This window comes from Micropterus salmoides, unplaced genomic scaffold, assembly GCF_014851395.1.
Source record: "Micropterus salmoides isolate LMB-PRFRI ecotype aquatic unplaced genomic scaffold, ASM1485139v1 Ms_hic_scaffold_2, whole genome shotgun sequence".
Classification (NCBI taxonomy): Eukaryota; Metazoa; Chordata; class Actinopteri; order Centrarchiformes; family Centrarchidae; genus Micropterus; species Micropterus salmoides.
In genome coordinates, this window is record NW_024041150.1 from 44,130,818 (window position 1) to 44,143,639 (window position 12,822).

Below are 12,822 nucleotides of genomic sequence, written 5' to 3' on the forward strand. Positions count from 1 at the left end.
GGGATGACGTTATAAAAAGGGCTTTAGTCAAAGCCAGAACTACGTGGAAATCCTCACACAGAAACAACAAAATAGACTGATCGCCGAGTGTCTCAAAATTACATCTACATCCGTTGGAAAGTACAACGACATATATGACCAATCCCCAGTGGAAAGTATCAGTCCAGCGACAGGCAAGTCACATGATGTTTAACACGTGGTAACCGTTGTGAAAAAGTGAGACAGGTTTAGGCAAAAGATGGTGGTTTGGGTTAAAATAAGTACATTACGTAAATCCTGTCATCTACCTGTAAACATGTTAACTTTAACTTTCTTTCACACGTGCCTTAAACCTCGGTATCCCGAGTTAAAGTCCTGAGTTTACTCATCCCTCCACCCCACCACCTCCTTACACGGACTGTGTCGCTCTTTATACTACGTCTCCTGCCTCGACCTATATGGCCGACGGGCTGGGAAATCAGACATTTCTGTTAGTTTCATGTGTTAATGTGAGGTGAAGGTTACAGCCTCCTCACCGCTTCACTCTACATCACCGCTTCATGTACGTCAGCAGTTATTCACTTTTTACAGATCCTTTGGCTTTTCCACTCACCATCTTTGGAGTTTATGGGATTAGTCTGTGATTAATACAGATGCTCAAATGTGTTTCTGCATTTTACACTTCTGTTTTATTTGCACTGCTGTAACAGAATGAGCACCTGTTGTCGCTTTTATCGGCCGCTTAAAATGCTTTAAGTCAAGTGATTTTTAGTTTATCAAGTTTAAGTAAGACAAGGAACCCCTGTCCTTCCAGCCTGTATTCATGCTGCAGACAAACAGGACACAAGACTTACTCACAGAGCACCTTTTGATTAAGTCCTGATGTATAAGTTAGCTTCCTATTTTTAAATAAAACGATTTATGTATTGCTTATAAACTATTTTATTCATTATTGTGGTCTGTTGTGGTTACTTGCTTCCTCATCTGTTCACATTGTCATTGCGTGTAAATAATTTATTTTATGGGCAGTTAGGCAACATTACTACGGCTGAATAATAGCAATAATAAGTGTTTGTTATGTAAATCAGTCACCGTGTGCTCCGCCACGCTGTCTGTCAGGTACATGTTTACAGTCGTCCCTGAAGCCCTCTCAGGGAGGAGGTCCACTATCTTTACACTGCAGACTGTCCATCACAGCGGCCCGGCAAAGAGACCAGAACATCAATCACCTGTGCAGGCGTGTTGTCACGTGGGGGGGGGCTCTGTCTCTCTGCGGTGGGAAGCAGCAGGTGGACCTACATCAGCTCCCTGCACGAAACCACATCAGATAAATGTCCAGAATATCATTTTGTAAATTAATTTTCTGTAATTGTTTGGTGAGTTGGGAGTTTTATCATTTTATATTCTTGTTTTAGGACAGCCAGGTTCTGTCTGGGCCTCGGTTCCTGAGTTGAAATGTTCCCTTCGGGGGCAATAAAGCCCACGAGGAAGAAGAAAACCACATGTAGCCTGTAGTATAGATCATGTTCAACGCTGTAGCATTAAAACAAATAGATAGATAGATAGATAGATAGATAAATAGATAGATAGATAAATAGATAGCAGTGCCCAGTAATATTCTGTATTATTAGCTATCTCTATATGTATTTCTACCATTGCTAACAGACATTGTGTTTCTAATATGTATAGTACCTTGTTTGGGACACACCCCCTCCAGTGGGGTGAGATGCCCCAAGGCCCACCTTGCCCCTTTACGGTTGATCGTTTATAAGTTAGATGTTATTTAGATGCTGGACAGCCCCTTATCAGAAAGTCTGAGATAAAACTCTGAGGTAATAAGCGTACATGCTCACATAGCCCTTGTCTTACCGCATACTTCTGCTAATGAAGTTCCCAGCAACTTTACTTTTTAAGTCTGAGAAATAAATAATAGGCTTTAACCAGCTGCGTGTAGTTTATTTCATGCGTAATTTGTACATATTAAAGTGATATAACCCTGTTTGTCTACCTGTGAAACCCCAGTAGTTAGCAGGGGAAAAGTCTTTTTCATAAAAAAAAAATACATTTGATTAATTAGAAATGAATTTGTAAACTGTATTTATTTTACTTTATAATATGTTGCCCTAAGCACAGCCATCTTCAAGATACAACCCCCCACTAAAATGTTATTTTATGTATCAGCAGAGCTTAGGGGAGGGGAGGGCGTCTTACCCCAAACAACCCCTAGCTCAAAATCTGTTCTGGAGTACTTCAGTCAACAAAACACTTATTAAAAGTGAAGTACATCCAGCAGCTGAGGCCTCTGCTTGAATCATACAATGATTACAGCTCGTCCTCTGCTGGAGGACGGAGGGAAGTGCACAGGTGCTGCTCTTATTATGATCACCTGACACGAGTTTGTTTCCCGTTTTCTTTCTCCCTTGAATTTGCAGCGGCTGCAAAGCAAAGCCGAGGTAAGCTGCTGCGTTTCACCAATGCTGCTGTTTCACGGTCCTCCAGGCTTCTTCAACACCGAGCGGAAACTCAAAGGCTGCAGGTACGTCTGCTCCCCGGTTAGCTGCTAGCTGTTAGCTTCCTCCGCAGCTACAACATACGGGCACCTGAGCGCGGTTGAACGCTGCTACAGACTCGGGGAAGAAGCTGCTGCTGCTGCTGAAAATGATGGAGCACGATATTATAACAAAAATGACGCCTAATCCTAAAGTACTGGCTTACAGTGACGATAACTAGCTAACTAACTACCTTAGTATATGAGAGCCTAAAAGAAATAATGCAACTTTTGGTTGTTGAGACAGTTGAGCCCAAACACACGACAGAGGGAAATAAACTTAAACACCTAATTAGCAGGCAGCTCGCAGTAATGTCGACTTAATCGTCGTGTAACTTATGTGAAGTTAGCCAACGTTAGCTAACGTTTAGGGTTAGCCAGTTCAACCGTCGCGCCGGGTACTGGCGGTTTAAAGGGAACTAACGTTAACGGTTAACTAACGGAAAAGACCCGCAAATCAGATCAAATTCTATCCTTGTATATTCAGTAAAACCGGTAATATTATTCGCTGCTAAACCATTTGAATATAATCTGACTTTAGTAACGTATAAAATTAACGCGCACATTTATTAATATGACCGCCACGTCTCGCTGTTATCTCTAAAGCATCAGAGTGACGCAGGGTGGTCGTACAAGCGTTGGTGGTATAGTGGTTAGCATAGCTGCCTTCCAAGCAGTTGACCCGGGTTCGATTCCCGGCCAACGCAGTCGTCTTTTGCAGTTCATTTCAATCTTTATTGTCCCTGGAGGGGAAATTCATTTTAGAAGAGCTAAAAAAACAACAATCTAACAGAAACATACGTGAGACATGAGACCATAGGTGTCATTTACGCTGGGGACGCTGGGGACATGTCCCCACCACTTTTTAAAAACAATTTGTTCGCAGTTAAATAACAAATGAAAATGCCATAATACACACACACACACACACACACACACACACACACACACACACACACACAAATGTTTACGGTTTTATTTATTTACTTTTATATTTTTAATTATATTTATTGTATTATATTTAATATTTATTTTTCATTTCATTTTTATATTTTATATATTTTTTATTGTTATTATTTTACTTTTTATTAACACACACAAACACAACTTTTATTGTTTTATTTATTTACATTTATATTTTTTTATTATATTGTATTATTTATTTTTATCATTTTTGTGTTTTATATATTTTTTATTGTTATTTTACTTTTTATTAAAACACAATCACAACTTTTACTGTTTTATTTACTTATTTTATTAAATGTATTAAAATTGAATGTTCTGTAATTTATTTGTAGCTTTGGCAATATTGTTGTTACACATTCATGCCAATAAAGCTGATTTGAATTTGAAAAAATTTAAATGCCTTTAAAAAGCTTTATTTGCACATTAAGAAAACATGCAATGCAATTAAAATACAGGAGAAACAAATGTGCTTTGTCCCAAAAAACTAACTGAAAAAATAAATGACCCAAAAACGTGAACTTTAATAACTTCTTGACACAGTTTCTTTTTGCCCAAGTTTTCCGTTCTCTCCCTGTGAACATAACAAAAGAGGAGGGAAGACTAAATAATGCCTACATAGATGTTGCCTCAGCAGGGATTATATAACATGAAAAAAGTATATCTGAAGAAACAGATCTGGAGAACTGCACTGACCTAGATTCTGTTTGATTTATATATTTTGAAATGAGTTGAATTTTGTTTCCTTTTACATAAAAAAAACATTTCCAATAAATAAATTATAAATAAAAATAAATTGGTGCAGAAACTTTCACCAGAATGCAGGAAAATAAGTGTTTAATGATCTAAATTTCCAGGGGGAGCTCTGCACAGACCCACCGCTCATATATCTTGGCAGTGAGGATATCTTTTTAAAACACTGTCTTGTTCTCGTGAAACTAATATCGCATATCGGGATGTCTCACAAGCTAAGTGTTTCTTCACACCCATAATCTGAGCCCCGATGTCCCCACCACTTCTCAACACAAAGTCACACCCTTGCATGAGACAAATAAAAACATCTATAAACAGCAGTTTAAATGGTATTAGCACAAGCAGCTCAAGCCCAGGGCAGATTTAGGGCATTAATTGTCCTCGGTGCAAAGTAAAATTTCAGCCTGTTGGTTTTTTCCCTGGGGAACCTGTATCTTCGCCCAGAGGGGAGAAGAACATAGAGGTGGCTATGAAAGTCTGGGCCTTTCACACCACTTGTCTATTGTAGATGTCTGCTAAAGAAAGCTGCTATATGTTATTTACCTGGCTACCTTAACAATGATAGACATGATAAATGAGATTCCCACACCAAGAAATACAACAAAAAGTAAAAATGGACTCATTAAAAGATTTATAAAATAAAGTCATCAGTGTTTTATCCAAATAGAAAGTGAAGCCTCTGAAGAGCCTTATTGTAGATGTCAGATGTGTTGAAGTTCAGGTTTTTGTCGATCACTGTTCCCAGGTGCTTGTAAGGCTCCACTGTCTCAGTAGGTGAGCTCTTGATTATTGTTGGAGAGGTTGAGTGGGAAGCTTTCCTGAAGTCAAAGAAGTCGTTTTTGTACTGATGAAGCAGAATCCATCTATTTATTTTGGATGACAGAGGAGATGTTTAGAGTGATACAAGGTGGTGGAAGAAGTACTCAGATGTATTACTTCAGTCAAAGTAACAAAACCATAGTCCTTTTATAATCATACTTAACCTTGAAACATCCAAATATATATAATAAATAATATAATAATATATAGTTAATTAGTCAACATTTATCACCAAATTCTGTAATATGATAAATGATTATCGTTTGTGTCGTGGAAATTATGTTCCTGGTGAGGGGCTGAGCAAATAATTGAGTTACAACCAATAGTTGTCTTTGAAGAGAATAAACAAAGAAGAACTAAATCACAAATCAGCTGGCCCAGAGCAAAGGGCTGCATGATCGCTCGCACAGTCTGGGTTTCTATGTTTTGGGGAACAAAAGATCCTCTGCCAGCCTTGACTGGTCCCAGCCAACACAGGAGAGGAACAGAAAACAACTCCACATCCCTGACCTAAACACTATACATTAAAAGGAACAGGTTAAAGATTAAAACAATGTATAAGACATAATAATAATAATAGAGAAATAGCTTATAAGTACTTGCATAAAAGATTATAAGCCGTCACAGTTTGCAGTCCATAATTTTTTAACTAAATATTTCTGTTTTCAGATAAACTTTAGGATCTGGGAAATTTTTATGACTATTTTCACTATTTTGTACCATTTTACAGACTGAATGATTCATTGGGGCCCTGCGCTCTGCAAACCACTGCAGCACAGCTTCATTTCCCAGTGCAGCAGAAATTAACACTTATAAACAAAACAAAACAGTTGTTGGTAAACATGGGAATAGTAACATTAACAAAACAAATATTCTGCCTGAAGAGACTTTGGAAACATGTACAAAATGTATCTGTGCCTGCCTTTTCCTGCAGCTCCTGAATGACTCCGGCCGTGAGCTCTCTGTGTGTGTGTGTGTGTGTGTAGACATGGGGAGGCATTTCCACAGCGAGGTCGACATTAACAGTCCATGGCATCAGGTGCTGGCCGCCTTCTGGCAGCGCTACCCTAACCCATACAGGTAACACACGTTTGTACCCTCACTGACAGAGAGCGTCCCCGTGTCCCGTGGTGGTTCTGTCCTGACCCCCCGTTCTTAGCTGGAAAACATTCCTCCTCCACCCTTTGCACCCTGCAGTTCTAGGTTTATCTGTGAAAGTATCACTGAGAATAATGTTAGGGTCAGATTCAAACTGAGACATCCCACAAATATTATTTATTTACACACACACACACACTGTGGCTCTCTGTATAATCTGTATGTGTTTGTGTATCAGCGCCCACGTCCTCACAGAGGACGTCCTGTACCGCGAGGTCACCCCCAGCAACCACCTGTTATCACGGCGACTGCTGACCAAGACAAACCGGCTGCCGGGCTGGGCGGAGCGCGTGTTCCCCGCTCACATGGCCCGGGCCGTCTACGTGCTGGAGGACTCCATCGTGGACCCGCAGACGCACACGTTCACCACCAAGACCTGGAACCTGAACCACAACACGCTGATGGTCAGTTTACTTTAACGGTTAACTAACGGAAATCACCCGCAAATCAGAGCCGCTCACCTCATTTTTCCATGTTAGACCAGTAACATTAGCCGCTGACTGAATCTGACTTTAGTAACGTATAAATTAACGCATGCGTTTATCAATATGGCCTCTACACCTCGCTGTTATCTGTAAAGCATCAGGGTATCAGAGGGTGGTCGTACAAGCGTTGGTGGTATAGTGGTTAGCATAGCTGCCTTCCAAGCAGTTGACCCGGGTTCGATTCCCGGCCAACGCAGTCATTTTTTGCAATTCATCTCAATCTTTAGACTTCACTCCCCATTCATTTCTATGAGGAACAGGGTTTAAAATACTCACTGCTGGTTCAGTTTGATCACGAGGCTCTCCGACCTCCAGCCAGGCGGTGGGACTGACCTCATTCAGGAAATGTTGATATTTATATTCTTGTTCATGTGACTGCGTGGCCACGTAATGGAAGCAGCAGAGAAGGAGGGACGCTGCGTGGCTTTGTAGAGGGCGGTGATAGTAGACATCCACTCCTGATCCATTCGTGGTGCCTTCACTGACATTACAGGCTGCTGTGTTTGACAAAGTCAGCGTACGCTCCCCTCTGAGGAACAAGGCACTTGCTTGTGTACACTGGCAGTTTTGAAAGCTAACCGATTAAAGATCGAATGTTAAATTTGTTCCCACATTCGAGCTGTAGTTTGACAGTGTGTGCTGGCTCTCTCTCTCAGACGGTGGTGGAGCGCTGTGTGTTTGAGGAGGACGGCAGTCGGCCATCTTGGACCAAACTCAGGAGGGAGGCCTGGATCCTTTCGGCCGTCTGCGGCCTGGCCCGGCCATACAGGTGCACACACACACACACACACGTTTCTCTCTTTCTGTCTAAAGCCAAATATCAAATATGGACGCTTGGTCAAGACCCCTTGGCGTCACTTTTTAACACCCTGTGTTAAAAGGTTTTGGATGCGTAGGTCTCCGTAGTCAAGTTGGCAACAATAAATAAGCAACTTTCAAAATTAAAGTATAAGTTAATGCTGTGAAATGGTTGCAATTTGGTTTGGTTTAGGAAAATATCATGGTTTGAGTTAAGATAACTTTAGTTACGAGACTTTACTTATGTAAGTTAAGTCGCGTTACTTGCCGAACTTACGTAACCTACGTCACAAATAAAAACCTGGGGAGAAGCTAATGTTGACTTTATCTCCAGATCTCCTTCATGCGAGTCCGGTTTCTGACCCAACGTCCACCCTTACCACCTCCTTACTCTGACTTTTCTGTTAAATATCCGTTTAAATATGACGCTACAGGGCTTCCCTTAGTATGTTCAACTATGACGCTACAGGGCTCCCCAGTGCGTCACAAACTGACGCCAACGGGTCTTGACCACGCCTCCATATGTGACGACTTGGGAGTAAGAACGACATAAAGACATAAATGCTGTCTGAATGGGGTTTAACTGTCCGTCTCTCTCTGGCAGGAGTTTGGTCTCGCCCGGTTTAAGAGTAACCAAGTCAAAGCCATGAAGGGGCTGGAGTTCGCGCTGTCCAAGATACAGAGTAAGAGTACTAGACTTGTGAGGACTGTCTGTAAACATGCGTTCTCTAGTCGCCACTGAAATAAACACTGATCCTCACAGAGGAAGCAGTAAACACACACTGAATAACAAAAAGGTAAACGTAGCTGTTGTCTTCTATAAACTGCAGCTGAGGCCACCCCCTCATCTCCATGGCGACCAGGGTGAGTCGTCAGAGAAGCACAAGCCCCCGCCACCACCACCAACACAAGCCACGCCCACCTCTTCCCAGAAGCCCAAGCAGTTCGTCTGAACTTCCTCTGCCGTAACAGTAGAAAACCTGCACCTATTGATCGGACTAGTCGATACAGAGGGGGCGGGGCGTCACGTCACCCTCAGCCGTGATTGGTCGGAAGCGACCAATAGAGAACAGCTTTTAAATGTGACTGAAGCGGAGCGGAAACTAATTGATGTTAGCTGCTGTCAGTTGTCGTCTCCTGAAACACAATCGTTCCCAGAATTCCTTGGAACTGGTTTAAACTGTCTTAGTAAAAAAAACGTTTTTATTTTTTTATTTATTAACTGTGGTTTTTATTCCTTTTCAAGATGATTCTGTTGTATTTATTTACTTTGGGGGGTTAGTTCATGTGGAGTCAAAGTCTCACACCAGAGGTTTTGTTATTTGAGTGTGACCTTTGTAAGCAGTATTATTATAATTATTATTGTTGTTGTTATTCTGTTGAAGCTCTCCTTAGTTTGTATTTTTTACATTTAATTTTTTACTTTGTTATTTTATAATATGTTTTAAATAATTTTAGTCATTCCACTAATATTTTCTTTGTCATTTAGCAGATGTGTCACTGGAAAGTCTTTCTTGCTGAATTTGTCTCTGTTATTTTCTGTATTTGTACATCAGTGGAAAATAGTTTGATTTCTGTACATGAATGTTGAATCAGATCAGAGCTGTTTAGTCTTAGATTGTTGTACAGATGCATGTTTCATGTGAACATTTCCTTCAGTCAGGAACCTGTTACCAGATTAGCTAAACAGGGTTTTCCTCAGCTCGTGATATTAAACTTTCAAGTTGTAATCCTTAAGATTTCTGTCCTTGTTTATTTGGCAGTGCGGTACGCAACATTCACTGCCACTGGAGCGCCAGCATCTCAGACCAAAACAAGTGGGCGCTACGACAGCTCACCAGACTCCATTGAGAAAAGCATTAATTTAACCTCACTGATCTTTGGACAACACACTTCATTCAAACTGGACAGAAAAAAAGTTTGTCTTTTCACTCTTTCAGCAATCACCAACTCTGGTTTACTTGAAATGAATCCTTAATTCACCAAAATATATACAGAACATATTTTGTATTAGTAAAGTTATGTGAGAAACTCTATGTTAACGCTTATGATTGGTCATAATAGTGATCACCATCTATAAAGAGGCTTTTTGTGGCTGTTTTTCTCGCTTACGGCCATACCACCCTGAACACGCCTGAAGGTTGAAGCAGGAAGCGGCAGAGCGGTAATAGTGTGCCTTGAATCAAAACGTTTTTCATCATAGATATTATCCAACGGAGGTTAAAATCAAGGGCAACTGGACTTGGTTGAAGCTACTGGAAGACGTTTCGTCCCTCATCCAAAGGACTTCTTCAGTTCTGACTGACTGGCAGGGAAACTCAGCTATTTAACCTCAGTGGGGTCGTTGGCCCGGGTCATCGATACCGCTGGTTCGTTAGTGTTCCTTGTTGCTGTGACGACAGTCGTTACAGTCGTTAAGACTACCTGTGGCCGAGACTGAACGACCATCGTTGGTATCTTCACCTGAGGCCAATAGGTTACGTTTCCTTAAGTGATGAAAGGACAGCATTGTAAGTGGGGGATAAGTGGTGGCGTAGACCCCCTCCCCTGTTCAATGACGGCTTCTCAACACTGGTGTAGATGCTTCCTTGAACTGGACTGAAGAAGTCCTTTGGATGAGGGACGAAACGTCTTCCAGTATCTTCAACCAAGTCCAGTTGCCCTTGACTTTAACCTTCGTTGGATAACTATGACCTGGATGACTGAGAATCTTCATAGACATCATATATATTAGTTTTTTCGTCATTTTGGTGATAGATTTCGTTTGGAAAGAAGTTTGCGTTTATTATAAGCCTCAATCCCCCGACAGCTTTGCTGTTTTTCACTTTTTATCGGTCGGACATTATGGCAACAAACAACGGAACGGAAAAACTGCCGAGTAAAGACACGGACAGGTGGAATATGGGAGAAAAGGAAAGTGTGGAGAAAGACAGACAACCCGTGATTGACAGTAGACAGAGCAACGAGACGGATGAAGGCCAAGGAGCAAACGAAGAACGAAATCTGAACAGAGTGGCGTACGAGAGAAGTACGGAAGAGACTTGACGATGGAGGGAACGGCAAGAATTTCAATGATGGAAGTTTTGAAGGAGGTGAAGAAGAAGTGCGGAGAAGTGATCGGCTGCAGAGTGAGAGGTGAGAGGACGTATGAATCACAATGAAGGACGAGGAGGGACATAATCAGCACCGATATGATGGTGTCCTTCATTAACCTGCCGGTGTACATGGAAGACGATAAGATTGTATCACGACTGAATGAGTGGGGAGTGAGGCAGATGTCGCCTCGGGGACGGAGATCGTTGACGGAACGAGGTTTTTAAAGGTGCGCTTCACTGAGGAGGTGCGCTCACTCCCGTACTCCACCAAGTTTGAGACTCTCAGAGGCACGGAGTATTTCCGTGTGATCCACGACAGACAGATGCGGGTGTGCAGACTTTGCATAAAACCGGGGCATGTCTTCAGAGATTGCCCCGAATTCAAGTGCTTCAGGTGCAAAAAAACAGGCCATTTCGCACGCGAGTGTGAGGAGGGGAGAGAGACCGAGCCGGAGACCGACAAGGAAGAAAGTAATGATACAATGGAGGAAGAGGAGGCGGCTGGAGGTGAGAACGATGAAGAAGATAGAGAACTGGAGCGGAGGTATCAGATGGACGGCGACAGTGAGACGGCGTCATGGAGGAAGAGGAGGAAGAGAGGATTGGTCAGGCGGGAGGAGTCGAGACAGACGAGGAGCTGGCCGAGACTGAGGAGGAAAGACCGAGGGGGACAGGACAGAGGTGCTCAGAGAATCAGAGGGACGATGGAGAGACTGTGACAAAACAGAGGAGAAGAATGGATGGAAGAAGAGAGACGAGGAGGATCTGAGAATGAGACAGAAGTGGCTCAGAGACCGACAGCAAAAAGAAAGGCTGTAGGAGACAGAGCGGGAGGAGACAGGAATAAGGGACCGCGGTCTGGTATGTGATCACATCACATTAACCTCATTATTAATTTTGTTCAGCACCACATTTGTGTAAATTCTGTTGTGTTTGATCAGGAAGTCATTGTTCTCACACTCTATGCTATTATATTTAATGTTGGCATTTGACCATATTTTCTTCACATCCATATCCACAAACACTCTGCTCCAAACTTTCTCTGCAGCCGGCTCCTTTAACACGTCAACAATCAACCATCTGTACACTTTTTCACATTCATGCTCTCATTTTACATTTCTTCCCATTCTCCACTCTATACCACTCAGGCATACGTCCCTCTCTATTGCTCACACTCACCCTGTCGATGCTAGTGGTCCACTCCAAAGGTATACTTGCTTTGATCCTCTCGTATATTTTTGTACCTTCTCTCTGTTTTCCATTCCCTCCAACTCACACACAGCATCATAGATGCAGTTCCCCCTTAGAAACCCAGGGATCACCTCGTACATGATGTCCTTAATTTGCTTGATCCCCCCTTCCATAAATTTAGGTCATACAGCGTTTTCCCATTGTGTTTAACTCTTTCATTTAAGAACAGTGGTAAATTCACAAACAGTTGTGGACCTTCACATTCGTACTCTACCTTTGGTAAAAACCTCCTCCACGCCTCAAACAGCTCTCTATAAAATCCTGGTATTCCTACTGTCATTGACTGTTTGAAGCCCATGTACCACCCGTACTCCCCTATACCTCCCACATCTTCTACGTATTTCTTCAGCAACTCCTGCCACCCGTAGCTCCATCGGCCCACCAAATATTTTCACAGTCTTTATTCTCAGAGCTGCCTTTTTTATTTCAAGGTCCATCAAATTTAGCCCTCCCTCCCAGCTTTTCCCCACTAATGTTTTCTGTGCAATTTTTACTCCCTTTCCCTCCCAGATAAAGTCGCAGACAATTTTGTTCAAATCAATCATTACCCACTCTGGCATTTCAAGTACATTCATCACATATACACACACTGACAGCAACAAGCTGTTTACCACAATTACTTTCCCTTTTAGTTTCAACTTCCTTGCTCTCCACCTTCCACACACAGTTCTTATTTTGTTAATCACCCCGGTCCAAGTGGCATCTGTCGCCTCCTTACATTACACCCCCAAATGTACTCCCAACACTTTCATATACCTTTCCTCCACCCTTAACCCTACGTCCACTCTCTCTGTCCTACCTATACATTATCTCAGATTTGTCTTTATTTAGTTTTGCACCTGCTGCTCTCTCATATTTCTCCACCAGTTCCAATACCCTTTTAACACTATCCACCCCTTCACCGTGATTGTTGTGTCATCCGCATATTGATTTATAAAACGCACACCCCCCCGTATGGTAGTGTAATACCTTC

General features: G+C 42.2%; 1 protein-coding gene and 2 non-coding genes across 3 annotated transcripts; all 3 read left to right on the plus strand.

The window, feature by feature from the left end:
* Positions 1-2,271: 2,271 nt before the first annotated feature.
* Positions 2,272-7,472, plus strand: LOC119911995 (PRELI domain-containing protein 1, mitochondrial-like; the record flags this gene model as incomplete). Its single annotated transcript, XM_038730967.1, has 4 exons — positions 2,272-2,515; positions 5,997-6,142; positions 6,399-6,624; positions 7,362-7,472. Coding segments are annotated over exons 2-4 (429 nt in total), but the record flags the coding sequence as incomplete, so codon positions are not given.
* Positions 3,163-3,234, plus strand: trnag-ucc. Its single transcript has one exon. It is a non-coding gene; the product is annotated as a tRNA-Gly (tRNA).
* trnag-ucc lies at positions 6,830-6,901 on the plus strand. Its single transcript has one exon. It is a non-coding gene; the product is annotated as a tRNA-Gly (tRNA).
* Positions 7,473-12,822: the final 5,350 nt, after the last annotated feature.